The sequence below is a fragment of the Lactuca virosa genome, chromosome 8, assembly GCF_052849685.1.
Source record: "Lactuca virosa cultivar CGN04683 chromosome 8, Lactuca_virosa_CGN04683_v6, whole genome shotgun sequence".
NCBI classification, from domain to species: Eukaryota; Viridiplantae; Streptophyta; class Magnoliopsida; order Asterales; family Asteraceae; genus Lactuca; species Lactuca virosa.
In genome coordinates, this window is record NC_136433.1 from 219,891,863 (window position 1) to 219,907,014 (window position 15,152).

The window sequence follows — 15,152 nt, forward strand, 5'->3', positions numbered from 1 at the left end:
TTGCACGTGGGTGGGGACCATCATACCTTTGTTGCACTCGACCATCGTGATTCCCGTATTCTTTGGCACAACTTGCACCGGGCTCACCCACTTGCTATCCGAGATTGGATAGATCATTCCCGCATCAAGAAGCTTCAATATCTCTTTCTTCACAACTTCCATCATAGGCGGGTTCAATCTTCTTTGTGCATCCCGACTCGGTTTTCATTCATCATCCATCAAGATCTTGTGCATACAAGTGGAGGGGCTCAGTCCCTTAATGTCCGCAATTTTCCAACCCATAGCTTCCTTGTGTTCCTTCAAAACCTTGAGGAGTTTCTCTTCTTCAAATTCGGTTAAGTGAGTTGAAATGTTAACCAGAACAGTTTCATTATTTCCCAAGTAGGCATACTTCAAGTGTTGAGGTAGGACTTTCAATTCTAATTTCGGTGGTTGAAAAAGGGATGGAGGAAATTTTGTATGGGTTGGGGGCAATTCAATTTGCTTGACATCTAATCTTGTAGAACTCTTCATCTCCATTTTATTTACCAACTTCTCAATTTCCGGATCCAAAGAATAAAACTTTAATTGCTCGGCTACCTTCCTACAATCGAACCCATTGCTTAGGATCATCTCCAACATATCACCATTGGATAACTCAAACAATTCTTGGGTTATTGGCTCAAAAACATCAACAAAGTACAAAGATGAAACGTCACTAGGATATCTCATAGCATCATAAATATTAAAACTTATTATTTCACCGTCAAACTCCATTGTTAAACTACCCACATACACATCAATTTTTGTCCTAGTCGTCTTCAAAAATGGTCTCCAAAGTAAAATTAGAGCCGACTTGGAGGACACTTGTTCTTCTAGATCAATCACATAGAAATCCTCCGGAAAGACCAATTGGTTGACTTGCACTAAGACATCTTCCAAAACACCTCTAGGAAAGACACTTGATTTGTCCGCGAGAGAAATTATGACACCGGTTTCACTTAGAGGTCCGACATTCAACGATTCATACACCGAATAGGGCATGACATTGATAAAAGCACCAAGATCGAGCATGGCACTACTAAAAGTGACATCCCTAATCTTGCAAGGAACCATAAACATTCTGGGATCTTTGCACTTAGGTGGAAGTTTCCTTTGTAAAACCACGGATGCGTTTTCATTCATTGGAATTTTCTCATTTCCCTTCAATTTCCTCTTGTTGGTACCAAGTTATTTTAAAAACTTTGCATATCTAGGGATTTTCTTGATGGCATCAAGTAAAGGGATGTTTACTTCCACCTTCCGGAAGGGCTCCAAAATCTCTTTCTCCTCCATATTCTTTTTTGAAGTTACAAGTCGGGAGGGGAATGGCGGTTGAGTGGTTATTGGTGTCACTAAGGGAATAGTCTTTTTTGGAACTCCGGCTTGTGCATCATTCATGACTATAGGATCCTTAATGGGAATGGCTTCTATTTCTTCCTCTTCTTCCCTTGGCTTCTTCTTTGAACTACTTTCTCCGATTTGTTTGCCACTTCTCAAGGTCACCACATTGACATTTGGGTTCTTTTCGGTTTGAGAAGGGAGTTTTCCATGGGACTCCAACTTGCTTATAGATGTAACTATATCTCCCATTTGTGATTCAAGGTTGGAGATACTAGTCCTTGTCTCTTTTTGGAATTATTGGGTGCTAGTGGCTAATGATTGATGGGTTTTGAGCATTCTAACACTTCCTAAGTGTACATGCAACCCTAATAACCTTGGATCTATGTTTGTCTAATAATCATGCAAAGTTGAATTCCAAGGTTATATTCCTATCTAGCATACATGGGGAACATTTTTAACTTGAATGAAAGATAGAATAACTTACCTTGTTGTTGATTATGATCCTTGAAACCTTGTGAGCCTAGCACCCCAAGTGTGATTCCTCAAATGCTTCACACAACACCAAATGCAAAGGAGTAAACTTTGAGAGAATCTTACACTTGCAAAATCGGCTCTAGCCCTCTTGTTTCTTAGTGTCACCGATTTTGGTGGAGAACATGTTGCTTATATAGTGTGTCACATCTAGGGTTACACCATGTAAACCCTAATGTGGCATGACTCTTCATTTCCATGACCCATGGGTTTGTAACTCCCATGGAGCCTCCATGGAGCATTCAATGGGTTTAACCCAACTTGATTATCCATGTAGCCTTTTAGCCCACTATACAAGTTATGGATGATTTACATGATCAACCCATATATTTAATTAGTTATCTTTTGATCACTTAATTAATCCTAGATTAATTCTTGATCAATACTAATTAAATAATACTATTAATATATTAGAACTTATAATATATGAATAAACCACAAGTGTTATTTCTCTCATTTAGTCTATCCAAATGCATGATGCCATGCAACCCAAATGGACCATGCCGGGTCGGGTCAAGTACATACCAGAAATAGTTATGGACTTAGACACCTTATCCAACAATGATTTGACAATGTCTTCAAGAGACATTTCGGAGCTACTCAGTTGGGATTGAGGAGGTTATTGGTGATGATGTGGAGGGTGCGGTTTGGGTTGATAGTGTGGTTGTGGTTGTTGGTAGTGAGGTTGTCACAACTAGGAATTCTAATGCTTTGTAAACATTAAACAAGAATAACAGGGTAACTAAAACTTGAAAGCATGTATGATGCTTAATCAATGACAACAAAATTCCATTAAACATTCTATAAAACACTTCAAATAGTCAACAAAAGATTGGAAACCCTAAAAATCCCAGCTTAAGTCCATTATGGACTAGGATTTTCTTATTGGGCCTAATGGGCCAATAAGCCTCCAATTTGACTATGTTGGGCTTAGAACCTTCAAATGGACCATAAATCAATTCTTTTATGCACATTGGGCCGTGAACCCCCTCTAAAAGCCCAATGGGCCGAAAACCTACTTAATGGGCTCAAGGTTTCGAACAAAATCAAACAATGGCCTAAGAATAAACCACTTCCTTCCTCCTAAGCCCAAGAATTCGGCCCATGTAAAGTAAAAGAAGGAGGAATAAAAATAAAGGAGAATTGGAGGATTTTTATGCACTTGCCACCTCTTTATTGCATGGTGGGTTTCCATGCAAGTCAACTCACTCCTTCTCTCCTCTCTTCTTCTTTTTCTCGGCCGATTCCCAACCTCTCCACCTCATTCTCTTTCAAAATATCTCAAGAATACTCTCTCAAGAACTCATCCTCCATCCATCAAAAATTTCGAGAATCACAAAAGCTCCAAGAAGATTCTTCCCTAATATCACCAATCCTTGGTAAGTTGTTGTTTTGATTCATACCTTAGCTTTTGATTTCCTCAAAAATCTCCCCATAACTCATGCAAAATTCGTGATTTTGCTTCTTAGAACACATCTAAGTCAAAGACCTCTCAAGAAGCTTGCTAGGCCGAAAGACCTCATCATTTCTTCCATTTCTCTTCAAAACCGAACCCACAAACTCAAGGTGAGTTCATACCCCTCTATTTTCGGTTTTCATATGTTTTATGGGGGAGAATGCAAGTAAAATGTGAAGATCTATGTGTATTTGCATGATATGTGTGTTTTCTTGTGATTTTGTGATATATTTGTGCTAAAAATGAAAGATATTTCGAGATCTATAGTTTAAGAAGGAAAAATATGTGATCTAGTTCATATTTCACTCAACATGTCAAGATAAACTAATATACAAGCTTTAAAATAACAAACTACAACATCAAACCCATTTTGGGCTATTTTTGTCAAATAAGTAAAAGATTGGGAAAAAGATGTCATTTACGGTTTTTACAAGGTTCAAAATGCCAAAACAGTTAAAATAGAAGTTTCTATGAACATTATGTATTTCAAAGGACTAAAAATGAAATTTATGGCTTATTGGGCTAAAATTTGGGCTTTTCGGCCTATAAGCCCAAAGTTGCGAAAAAAATGGATTTAAGGGGGCTGAAATGGTAAATTTCTCAAAACAGTGGGTAGGAAAGTAAATAAACTTATTTCAAGGGTTAAAATGGCCTTATTTGCCAAAAAGGATCTAAAATGCAAAGATTTTGGGTTTTGGGTAAAAAGTGTAAAAATTGTGAAAAAGGTGGACAAAAATGCAAATCTTTTAACTAAAGGGTTGAAACTTTCCAAAAATTTACTTTTGGGCTTAAAACATTATTTAAATAAGTGTTTGGGTCAAAGATGTCAAGAAAAATAGTGCAAGGACTTAATATGTCATTCTACTTATAAAAAAGACTAAAAATTGCCAACTTTACCAAAATAAAGGGGCTGAATAGGTCAAATTAATGTTTTTGGTCAATCATATTAAAAATAATAATAATTGGGTCAAAATATACAAAACTTTATCACTTATGAGTTTTGAATAGAAAAATAACTATTTTATAAATCTATAAACCATTATAAAACAATTTCGTGATTTATACGACATATCGATTAAGCAACTCGCAACATTAATTCTATATAAACCAAGTAAACGTTCAAATGGTTGGGCTTGAGAGATTCTAATCATGCTTAATGGGCCTTCGTGACTCATTAACATGACTTTTGGGCCCAACTTAAATAATACATGTTATCGGGCCTCCTGTGGCCCAATTACATGCTTAATGGACCCTCAATGGTTTTTACATGCTATTGGGCCTCAGTGGCCCATTAGGATTACTAGTAAGGTCCAAATAAATTATATGCGAAGTGGGCCAACGCGCTTTTCGTATACTCGACAGCCTTAAATAACATACGAAAGTAGTAGGGCCTAGTAGTCCTCTTCTCCTCGTCTGTTCGGCTTACCTTCTTTTCGTACAAAAAAAAATTCGATCATTAATCAAGGTTAACCAAACTCATGTGGATTGAGTGAGTAATAACGGGTGACACCAATAAGTGTCGGTCGTAGTCTGTAGTTGTAATCAAAGTCTCCTGGAGGGAGAGCGAGAGTTTGTGTATAGATCTATATGGGGGTGACTCCCCCACACCTAAGCTGTTCGCTACAGTTAGACTCGGCCAGTCTAGGGTGACAAAGTCTTAAGATCAAATTTCGGTGTTCATTAGAATACTAAGACAGACGGACTAGTCATTATCATGCATGGTTATAACGACTCACGTAGAAATCCGACATCATTAATCAGGGGAAATCATTAATCAAAGGAAATCATTAATCAAGGGAAATCATTAATCAAAGGAAGATCATTAATCAAGGGAAATCATATTCATTCGATGTAACGATTCAATGAAGCAAAACAACCATAACTTTTATTCGGAAGACATCGGGTTTTCCGGGGAAATAAATCTTACTCACTTGTACTTTCAAACATTATAATGCAAAAACTTCTCATTTATCCATGTTTTGAAATCATTCACGCATATACTTACAGGATCATCACAATATTTTCAAGAAATGTTTTATTACATAAAATATCGGATTTTCTGGATTTTATCAATGACATAAACTACTTTACATCAAACACACTTATGAACTCACCAACATTATATATGTTGACCGTTTTCAAAATAACTTGTATTCTCAGGTAATCATTAGATAAGGAAGCATCCGGTATGTTGAAAGTTTTCTTTTGTAGTAGCTAATCACCAAACACTTCACATTTCGAAATCATGTAATGTAAACCTTGTACTTGATGTAAACAATGCCAGTTGTACTATGTAATGGTTGGTCATGCATGTGTTATGTTTCATATATATTCATTGTGATGATATTTCAATTTAAGTCACACGAGCCCTCGGACGTTTCCGCCGTCTGGTTCGGGGGTGTGACAGGTTGGTATCAGAGCACTGTTTATAGTGAACTGGCATATCTAACCACACATTGATATGCAACTATAAACCCAGCAAGGGACTAAATAACTCTGAACAAAAAAAGTAAAATATACCAATAAACACTCTTATTTGTGCGACTTAGAAAAACGAACACAATAACAACTCGAATAAAACAATTGGGAGGACCTGACATCCCGGTTAAGCCAGGACAGTTCACAGTTGTATTAGGGATGAATGTAGCCTGATCAACTACATTTCTTCGTAATATAACTATCACATGCCCTGGAAAGATCGCGATGGTCAGTAAACCCAAGGCATACCCTATTGTTAAACAAGAGGAATGCATCAACCCAATTTTTATAACAACTAATAATATTCTAGGATTAATAATAGCTTATTTATATACCTCTTCACGTATACCCCCCTCCCCCCCGTGCAGACAGTATGGCTGGTTTCCATCTCCCTGGAAATCCGTATTTCCCCAATCAGGGAAATAACGGATGGCTAGAGGAATCTGACGAGGAGCCTGAAGAGGACCCCATGGAAGAAGAGGAACCAGAAGAGGAAATCGAAGAAGGACCTGCAGAACCTGTGGAAGACATGGAAGAGGAAGAGTCGGGTGGCGACAGCAGCGATGATTCGGACACTGAGTCTGTAGTCATCAACCCCCCATACCCAGTGAGGGTGCCCGCTCACCGGATGGGCCCTAACGGCCCTACCCCTCCCTGGGGTATCGACATTTGGAGATGGAGCAGACAATAGGGACAGCGACCCCCGTTTGGCATGGCTCGCCAGTTCTATGACCTGAGGGAGGGAGGACCGGCTGACCGAGCACTTCCTGTCATGGTGAGACGCTTACGCAACACTGGCGACCTGGCCCAGTACACGGCCGAGCAACTGAATCAGATGCGAGCCGCAGTGGCCTGGGCGGAGCGAGAAACTCAAGAGGTAATCCATAACTTTCAAGTACGTCAAGCGATGTGGGAGGATCGACTACGAGCCACAGAACGTCAGGTGGCGCGACTTCAGGGCGCATCCACATCATCAGCCCCACCACCCGATGCATCTCATAACACTTCGGACCAGTAGCTTTTCCCTACTAGTGCTATGTTCTCTATGTTCGCTATATTATGTACTACCGACTCCATGTTTAAGTGATTACACTACTCATAGAGTCGTTATGCTGTCAAACTTTGCACCTCTATGTATGCTCTTTCGAGTAAATTTTCATGTATCAAAGTACGGATATTAGTAGTGAAAAATGTTATGTGTTTTATGGTGATGTTGTGACCTGCTATGTGTTTTTATACTATTATTGTGTGGTGTGAATTTATGGGAACACTTAGATACAAAAATCGATTCACGAAATCTTCAACTTAAAAACAATTCATACTCAACATCTTTCTGTTCCATAACAGCGAGATGCCTCAGAGACCAAACCGCAGAAATAACCAACCACCGACACCACCGGAAGTCAACTCAGCCGCGTTTCAAGCCGTTGTATCTGCTGCAGTCACAACAGCCATGACGCAAATCCACAAGGGGAACAATGGCGGAGGAAACGGGCAGGGAGCTGGAAGTTCAAACAATGGAATAAATCAAGGACCTACCAAAACATGCTCTTATAAAGACTTCACCAACGCCAAGCCACGGACCTTCAATGGGACGGGAGGCGTCATAACCCTAAAGAGGTGGATTGAGAAAATCGAATCCGTCTTTGAAATTTGCGGGTGTCCAGATGGGTGCAAGGTCAAGTTCGCAGCATGTACCTTTGTTGATCAAGCTCTTTCATGGTGGAATGGTCACATTGAAGCCATGAACCTTCCAGTGGCAAACGCAATGCCCTGGGAAGAACTGAAGGAAATGATGTTGGCAGAGTACTGTCCTCGAGGCGAGATACAAAAGATGGAATAAAAATTGTGGAACTTGACGGTTCAGAACTCCAACATCGAAGCATACATATCCAGGTTTAGCGAGCTATCCCTTCTGTGTCCGGGTATGATCACCTCAGAAGGGAAAAAGATTGATAGGTTCATCTGGGGATTGACTGCACCTATCCAAGGGAATGTCATTGCGGCAAACCCTGAGACGTTTGATAGCGCCAAAAGATTGGCCAAGAAACTGTATGATCATGGCAACAAAAAGAGTGTTAATATCGTGGAAGCGGATGTCAAGAAGGAAGAAGAGAAAAAGAAAGGAAAGAGTAACAAGAGAAGAGGTAAACAGAACTCAGAGTCATCTAAAAAGCAACAGACAGTGACTGTCCATGCAGCAACCCAAGCTACCCCAACACCACATGCTCCAGCCTTATCCACGCCGAATACTCCGAGGCAGTACATAGGGAATCTTCCCAAGTGTAACAAGTGTAACTACCATCACCTCGGGGAATGCAGAGAGATGATGTGCACAAGATGCAACCGGAAGGGCCATACATCAAAATATTATAAGGCCCAGTTTCCACAAAACCAGATGCACAACTACAACAACAACAACAACAACAACAACAACAACAACAACAACAACACCAAGGACAGAGCCAATTATACCTGTTATGGGTGCGGAAAGACTGGACATTTTAGACGAAATTGTCCCAATACGAACACCCAGGCGACAGGAGCAGCAGGAAGAGTGCTGACTATGGGGCAAGGAGAAGCGGTTCAGGATCCCGCTGTCGTCACCGGTACGTTTCTCCTTAACCACTCATATGCATGCATCCTGTTTGATACCGGAGCAGAGCGAAGCTTTGTGAGTAACAAATTCAAACACTTGCTAAAACAACAACCCCAAAGGCTTAATGACACCTTTACGGTGGAAATGGCTAATGGGAAAACAGAATCAGCTGGGGAAATCTATGTAGGATGTACCCTAACTTTAAATCAGCATACCTTTCAAATAAACTTGATGCCTGTAACTATTAGGAGTTTTGATGTGATTATCGGCATGGTCTGGTTAAGCCCCCATCATGCCGAAATTTTGTGTCGCGAGAAGGCCGTTCGCCTTCATCTCCCTAATCACGAAACCCTAATTATATACGGAGACAATCCTAGTACGAACCTTCGTCTTATCTCTTGCATTAAGGCACAAAAGTGTCTTCAAAAGAAGGACTTGGCGTTTATGGCACACATAGTGGATAAGTCCAAGGAAGAGGTCAATATTCGAGACATCCCAGTGGCTTGCGACTTCCCGGACGTCTTTCCCGAAGATCTTCTGGGGATACCCCCAGAAAGACAAGTCGAGTTGCGAATTGACCTAGTATCGGGAGCTACGCCAATGGCCAAATCACCCTATAGGTTGGCTCCTGCGGAGGTGCAAGAACTGTCAAGCCAACTCAGCGAGCTCTTGAGTAAAGGATTCATCCGACCTAGCTTCTCACCCTGGGGAGCTCCGGTCCTTTTTGTTAAGAAGAAGGACAGATCCTTTAGGATGTGTATCGATTATAGAGAGCTGAATAAACTCACTATCAAGAATCGCTACCCACTTCCACGAATCGACGAACTGTTCGACCAGCTCCAGGGAGCAAATTATTTCTCTAAGATAGATCTACAGTCCGGCTACCACCAGCTCAAGGTCCGGGAATAGGATATCCCCAAAACCGCTTTCCGAACCCGCTATGGCCATTATGAATTCGTTGTAATGCCCTTCGGTCTAACGAATGCCCCTGCCGCATTCATGGACCTAATGAATCGATTCTGCCAACCATTCCTCGACAACTTTGTCATCGTTTTCATCGACGATATTCTAGTCTATTCTCGAAGCGAAGAGGAGCACGGCCGACACCTCCGGCAAATCTTGGAAACCCTACGGACTGAAAGGTTATATGCAAAACTCTCTAAATGCGAGTTCTGGCTCCGAAGCGTAAACGTTTTAGGTCATGTTGTCAGCCAAGAAGGGATACATGTGGACCCTTCTAAGATCAAAGCCATTGAAGGATGGGCAGTCCCAGCGACACCCACAGAAATTCGTCAATTTTTACGTCTTGCAGGCTATTACAGGAGATTCATTCAGAACTTCTCCAAAACAGCTAATCCACTTACCATGCTTACATAGAAGGGTGTACCCTTTAAATGGACAGAAAAGCAGGAGGTTGCCTTCCGAACTCTGAAGCAAGCTCTCTGTAGTGCACCAGTATTATCACTACCAGAGGGAACAGAGGACTTTGTAGTTTACTGCGATGCTTCAAATCAGGGTTTAGGCTGTGTACTCATGCAGCGTGGCAAGGTGATAGCTTATGCATCCCGACAACTGAAAACACATGAGGTGAATTATACTACCCATGATCTCGAATTGGGAGCTGTGGTCTTCGCCTTGAAAATTTGGAGGCACTACCTTTATGGTACCAAGTGCACCATTTTCACCGACCACAAGAGTCTCCAGCACATTTTAAATCAAAAAGAGTTGAACATGAGGCAGTGAAGATGGGTTGAGCTGCTAAACGATTATGAGTGCGAAATCAAGTACCACGCAGGCAAGGCTAACGTGGTAGCTGATGCCTTGAGTCGGAAGGAATACTCCCATCGTCGTGTGAAGACTCTTTCAATAACCATCCAATCTCATCTGTCCTCACAAATCAAAGCAGCCCAGTTCGACGCCATGAAGACAGCAAACAGAACGAGCGAAGCGATACACGGGATGGAAAAGAACTTCGAAGTTAAGGAGGATGGAACATATTATTTCATGAACCGAATTTGGGTCCCTAAACTTGGAGGATTCAGAGAAGTAGTCATGAATGAAGCTCATAAGACAAGATACTCCATCCATCCAGGGTCAGATAAAGGCAGAGATTGCCACGTATGTTAGCAAATGCCTCACTTGTGCTAAAGTGAAGGTAGAGTATCAAAAGCCCTCGGGACTATTACAGCAGCCGGTAATACCCGAGTGGAAATGGGAAAGGATTACTATGGACTTTGTGACCAAATTACCCAAAACAACAGATGGATTGGATACCATATGGGTGATAGTCGACAGATTGACGAAATCTGCTCATTTCCTGCCAATAAAGGAGACATACAAGATGGAGCGACTAACAAGGATCTACATCAAGCAAATTGTGCGACTCCTCGGAGTACCAATATATATCATCTCAGATCGAGATAGTAGGTTCACTTCACGCTTTTGGCAATCACTACAGAAGGCTATGGGGACACAACTCGACATGAGCACTGCTTACCACCCCCAGACGGATGGTCAGAGTGAGCGAACCATTCAAACGCTTGAGGACATGCTTCGAGCATGTGTGATAGACTTTGGAATTTCGTGGGATACCCACTTACCTTTAATTGAGTTTTCATACAACAACAGTTATCATACAAGCATCAAAGTTGCTCCTTTCGAAGCATTATATGGTCGTAAATGTAGATCACCGTTGTGTTGGACAGAGGTAGGCGACACTCAGCTGGAAAGAGGGTAGACATCCAGCAATGCATTGACAGGACCAGAAATCATACGCGAAACAACAGAGAAGATAGCTCAAATCAAAGCTCGACTTCAAGCATCACACGACCGACAGAAGAGCTATGCCGATAAGCGACGAAAGCCTTTGGAATTTCAAGTCGGGGATCGAGTGTTATTAAAGGTCTCCCCCTGGAAAGGGGTGATCCGTTTTGGGAAAGGGGAAAGTTAAACCCACAGTACATTGGACCCTTCGAGCTTCTTGCCCGAATCGGTCCGGTGGCTTATAGACTGCAACTACCTGCCGAACTCAACAGTGTACACCCCGTGTTTCATGTTTCTAATTTGAAGAAGTGCTTATCCGACGAAACTCTCGTCATTCTGTTAGAAGAAATCAAAATCAACGAGAATCTCCTGTTCATCGAGGAACCCGTCGAGATCATGGACAGGGAGGTGAAGCGTACTAAGCAAAGCTGCATTCCAATAGTGAAGGTTCGGTGGAACGCGAAGCGTGGGCCGGAATTCACATGGGAACGCGAAGACCAGATGAAGCAAAAGTACCCCCACCTATTCTCTCATTCTCAACTCTAGCATTCGAAAAGAATTTCGGGACGAAATTCCCTCTAACGGTGGGGGGGGGGGGATGATGTCACAACTAGGAATTCTAATGCTTTGTAAACATTAAACAAGAATAACATTGTAACTAAAACTTGAAAGCATGTATGATGCTTAATCAATGACAACAAAATTCCATCAAACATTCTATAAAACACTTCAAATAGTCAACAAAAGATTGGAAACCCTAAAAATCCCGGCTTAAGTCCATTATGGACTAAGATTTTCTTATTGGGCCTAATGGGCCAATAAGCCTCCAATTTGACTATGTTGGGCTTAGAACCTTCAAATGGACCATAAATCAATTCTTTTATGCACATTGGGCCGTGAACCCCCTCTAAAAGCCCAATGGGCCGAAAACCTACTTAATGGGCTCAAGGTTTCGAAAAAAATCAAACAATGGCCCAAGAATAAACCACTTCCTTCCTCCTAAGCCCAAGAATTCGGCCCATGTAAAGTAAAAGAAGGAGGAATAAAAATAAAAGAGAATTGGAGGATTTTTGTGCACTTGCCACCTCTTTATTGCATGGTGGGTTTCCATGCAAGTCAACTCACTCCTTCTCTCCTCTCTTCTTCTTCTTCTCGGCCGATTCCCAACCTCTCCACCTCATTCTCTTTCAAAATATCTCAAGAATACTCTCTCAAGAGCTCATCCTCCATCCATCAAAAATTTCGAGAATCACAAAAGGTCTAAGATGATTCTTCCCTAATATCACCAATCCTTGGTAAGTTGTTGTTTTGATTCATAACTTAGCTTTTGATTTCCTCAAAAATCTCCCCATAACTCATGCAAAATTCGTGATTTTGCTTCTTAGAACACATCTAAGTCAAAGACCTCTCAAGAAGCTTGCTAAGCCGAAAGACCTCATCATTTCTTCCATTTCTCTTCAAAACCGAACCCACAAACTCAAGGTGAGTTCATACCCCTCTATTTTCGGTTTTCATATGTTTTATGGGGGAGAATGCAAGTAAAATGTGAAGATCTATGTGTATTTGCATTATATGTGTGTTTTCTTGTGATTTTGTGATATATTTGTGCTAAAAATGAAAGATATTTCGAGATCTATAGTTTAAGAAGGAAAAATATGTGATCTAGTTCATATTTCACTCAACATGTCAAGATAAACTAATATACAAGCTTTAAAATAACAAACTACAACATCAAACCCATTTTTGGGCTTTTTTTGTCAAATAAGTAAAAGATTGGGAAAAAGATGTCATTTACGGTTTTTACAAGGTTCAAAATGCCAAAACAGTTAAAATAGAAGTTTCTATGAACATTATGTATTTCAAAGGACTAAAAATGAAATTTATGGCTTATTGGGCTAAAATTTAGGCTTTTCGGCCCATAGGCCCAAAGTTGCGAAAAAAATGGATTTAAGGGGGCTGAAATGGTAAAATTCTCAAAACAGTGGGTAGGAAAGTAAATAAACTTATTTCAAGGGTTAAAATGGCCTTATTTGCCAAAAAGGATCTAAAATGCAAAGATTTTGGGTTTTGGGTAAAAAGTGTAAAAATTGTGAAAAAGGTTGACAAAAATGCAAATCTTTTAACTAAAGGGTTGAAACTTTCCAAAAATTTACTTTTGGGCTTAAAACATTATTTAAATAAGTGTTTGGGTCAAAGATGTCAAGGAAAATAGTCCAAGGACTTAATATGTCATTCTTCTTATAAAAAGGACTAAAAATTGCCAACTTTACCAAAATAAAGGGGCTGAATAGGTCAAATTAATGTTTTTGGTCAATCATATTAATAATAATAATAATTGGATCAAAATATACAAAACTTTATAACTGATGAGTTTTGAATAGAAAAATAACTATTTTATAAATCTATAAACCGTTATAAAACAATTTCGTGATTTATACGACATATCGATTAAGCAACTCGCAACATTAATTCTATATAAACCAAGTAAACGTTCAAATGGTTGGGCTTGAGAGATTCTAATCATGCTTAATGGGCCTTCGTGACTCATTAACATGGCTTTTGGGCCCAACTTAAATAATACATGTTATCGGGCCTCCTGTGGCCCAATTACATGCTTAATGGACCCTCAATGGTTTTTACATGCTATTGGGCCTCAGTGGCCCATTAGCATTACTAGTAAGGTCCAAATAAATTATATGCGAAGTGGGCCAACGCACTTTTCGTATACTCGACAGCCTTAAATAACATTCGAAAGTAGTAAGGCCTAGTAGTCCTCTTCTCCTCGTCTGTTCGGCTTACCTTCTTTTCGTATAAAATAAAATTCGATCATTAATCAAGGTTAACCAAACTCATGTGGATTGAGTGAGTAATAACGGGTGACACCAATAAGTGTTGGTCGTAGTCTATAGTTGTAATCAAAGTCTCCTGGAGGGAGAGCGAGAGTTTGTGTATAGATCTATACGGGGGTGACTCCCCCACACCTAAGTTGTTCGCTACAGTTAGACTTGGCTAGTCTAGGGTGACAAAGTCTTAAGATCAAATTTCGGTGTTCATTAGAATACTAAAGCAGACGAACTAGTCATTATCATGCATGGTTATAACGACTCATGTAGAAATCCGAGATCATTAATCAGGGGAAATCATTAATCAAAGGAAATCATTAATCAAGGGAAATCATTAATCAAAGGAAGATCATTAATCAAGGGAAATCATATTCATTCGGTGTAACGATTCAATGAAGCAAAACAATCATAACTTTTATTCGGAAGACATCGGGTTTTCCGGGGAAATAAATCTTACTCACTTGTACTTTCAAACATTATAATGCAAAAACTTCTCATTTATCCATGTTTTGAAATCATTCACGCATATACTTACAGGATCATCACAATATTTTCAAGAAATGTTTTATTACATAAAATATCGGATTTTCTGGATTTTATCAATGACATAAACTACTTTACATCAAACACACTTATGAACTCACCAACATTATATATGTTGACCGTTTTCAAAATAACTTGTATTCTCAGGTAATCATTAGATAAGGAAGCATCCGGTATGTTGAAAGTTTTCTTTTGTAGTAGCTAATCACCAAACACTTCACATTTCGAAATCATGTAATGTAAACCTTGTACTTGATGTAAACAATGCCAGTTGTACTATGTAATGGTTGGTCATGCATGTGTTATGTTTCATATATATTCATTGTGATGATATTTCAATTTAAGTCACACGAGCCCTCGGACGTTTCCGCCGTCTGGTTCGGGGGTGTGACAGGTTGGTATCAGAGCACTGTTTATAGTGAACTGGCATATCTAACCACACATTGATATGCAACTATAAACCCAGCAAGGGACTAAATAACTCTGAACAAAAAAAGTAAAATATACCAATAAACACTCTTATTTGTGCGACTTAGAAAAACGAACACAATAACAACTCGAATAAAACAATTGGGAG

At 40.1% G+C, this 15,152-nt stretch overlaps 1 protein-coding gene across 1 annotated transcript; it reads right to left on the bottom strand.

Annotated features, from left to right (window-relative positions):
• Positions 1-204: 204 nt before the first annotated feature.
• Positions 205-1,164, bottom strand: LOC145131260 (uncharacterized). The gene has a single exon (XM_079065976.1). It carries the CDS (start codon positions 1,162-1,164, stop codon positions 205-207), a length of 960 nt encoding a protein of 319 aa, XP_078922102.1.
• Positions 1,165-15,152: the final 13,988 nt, after the last annotated feature.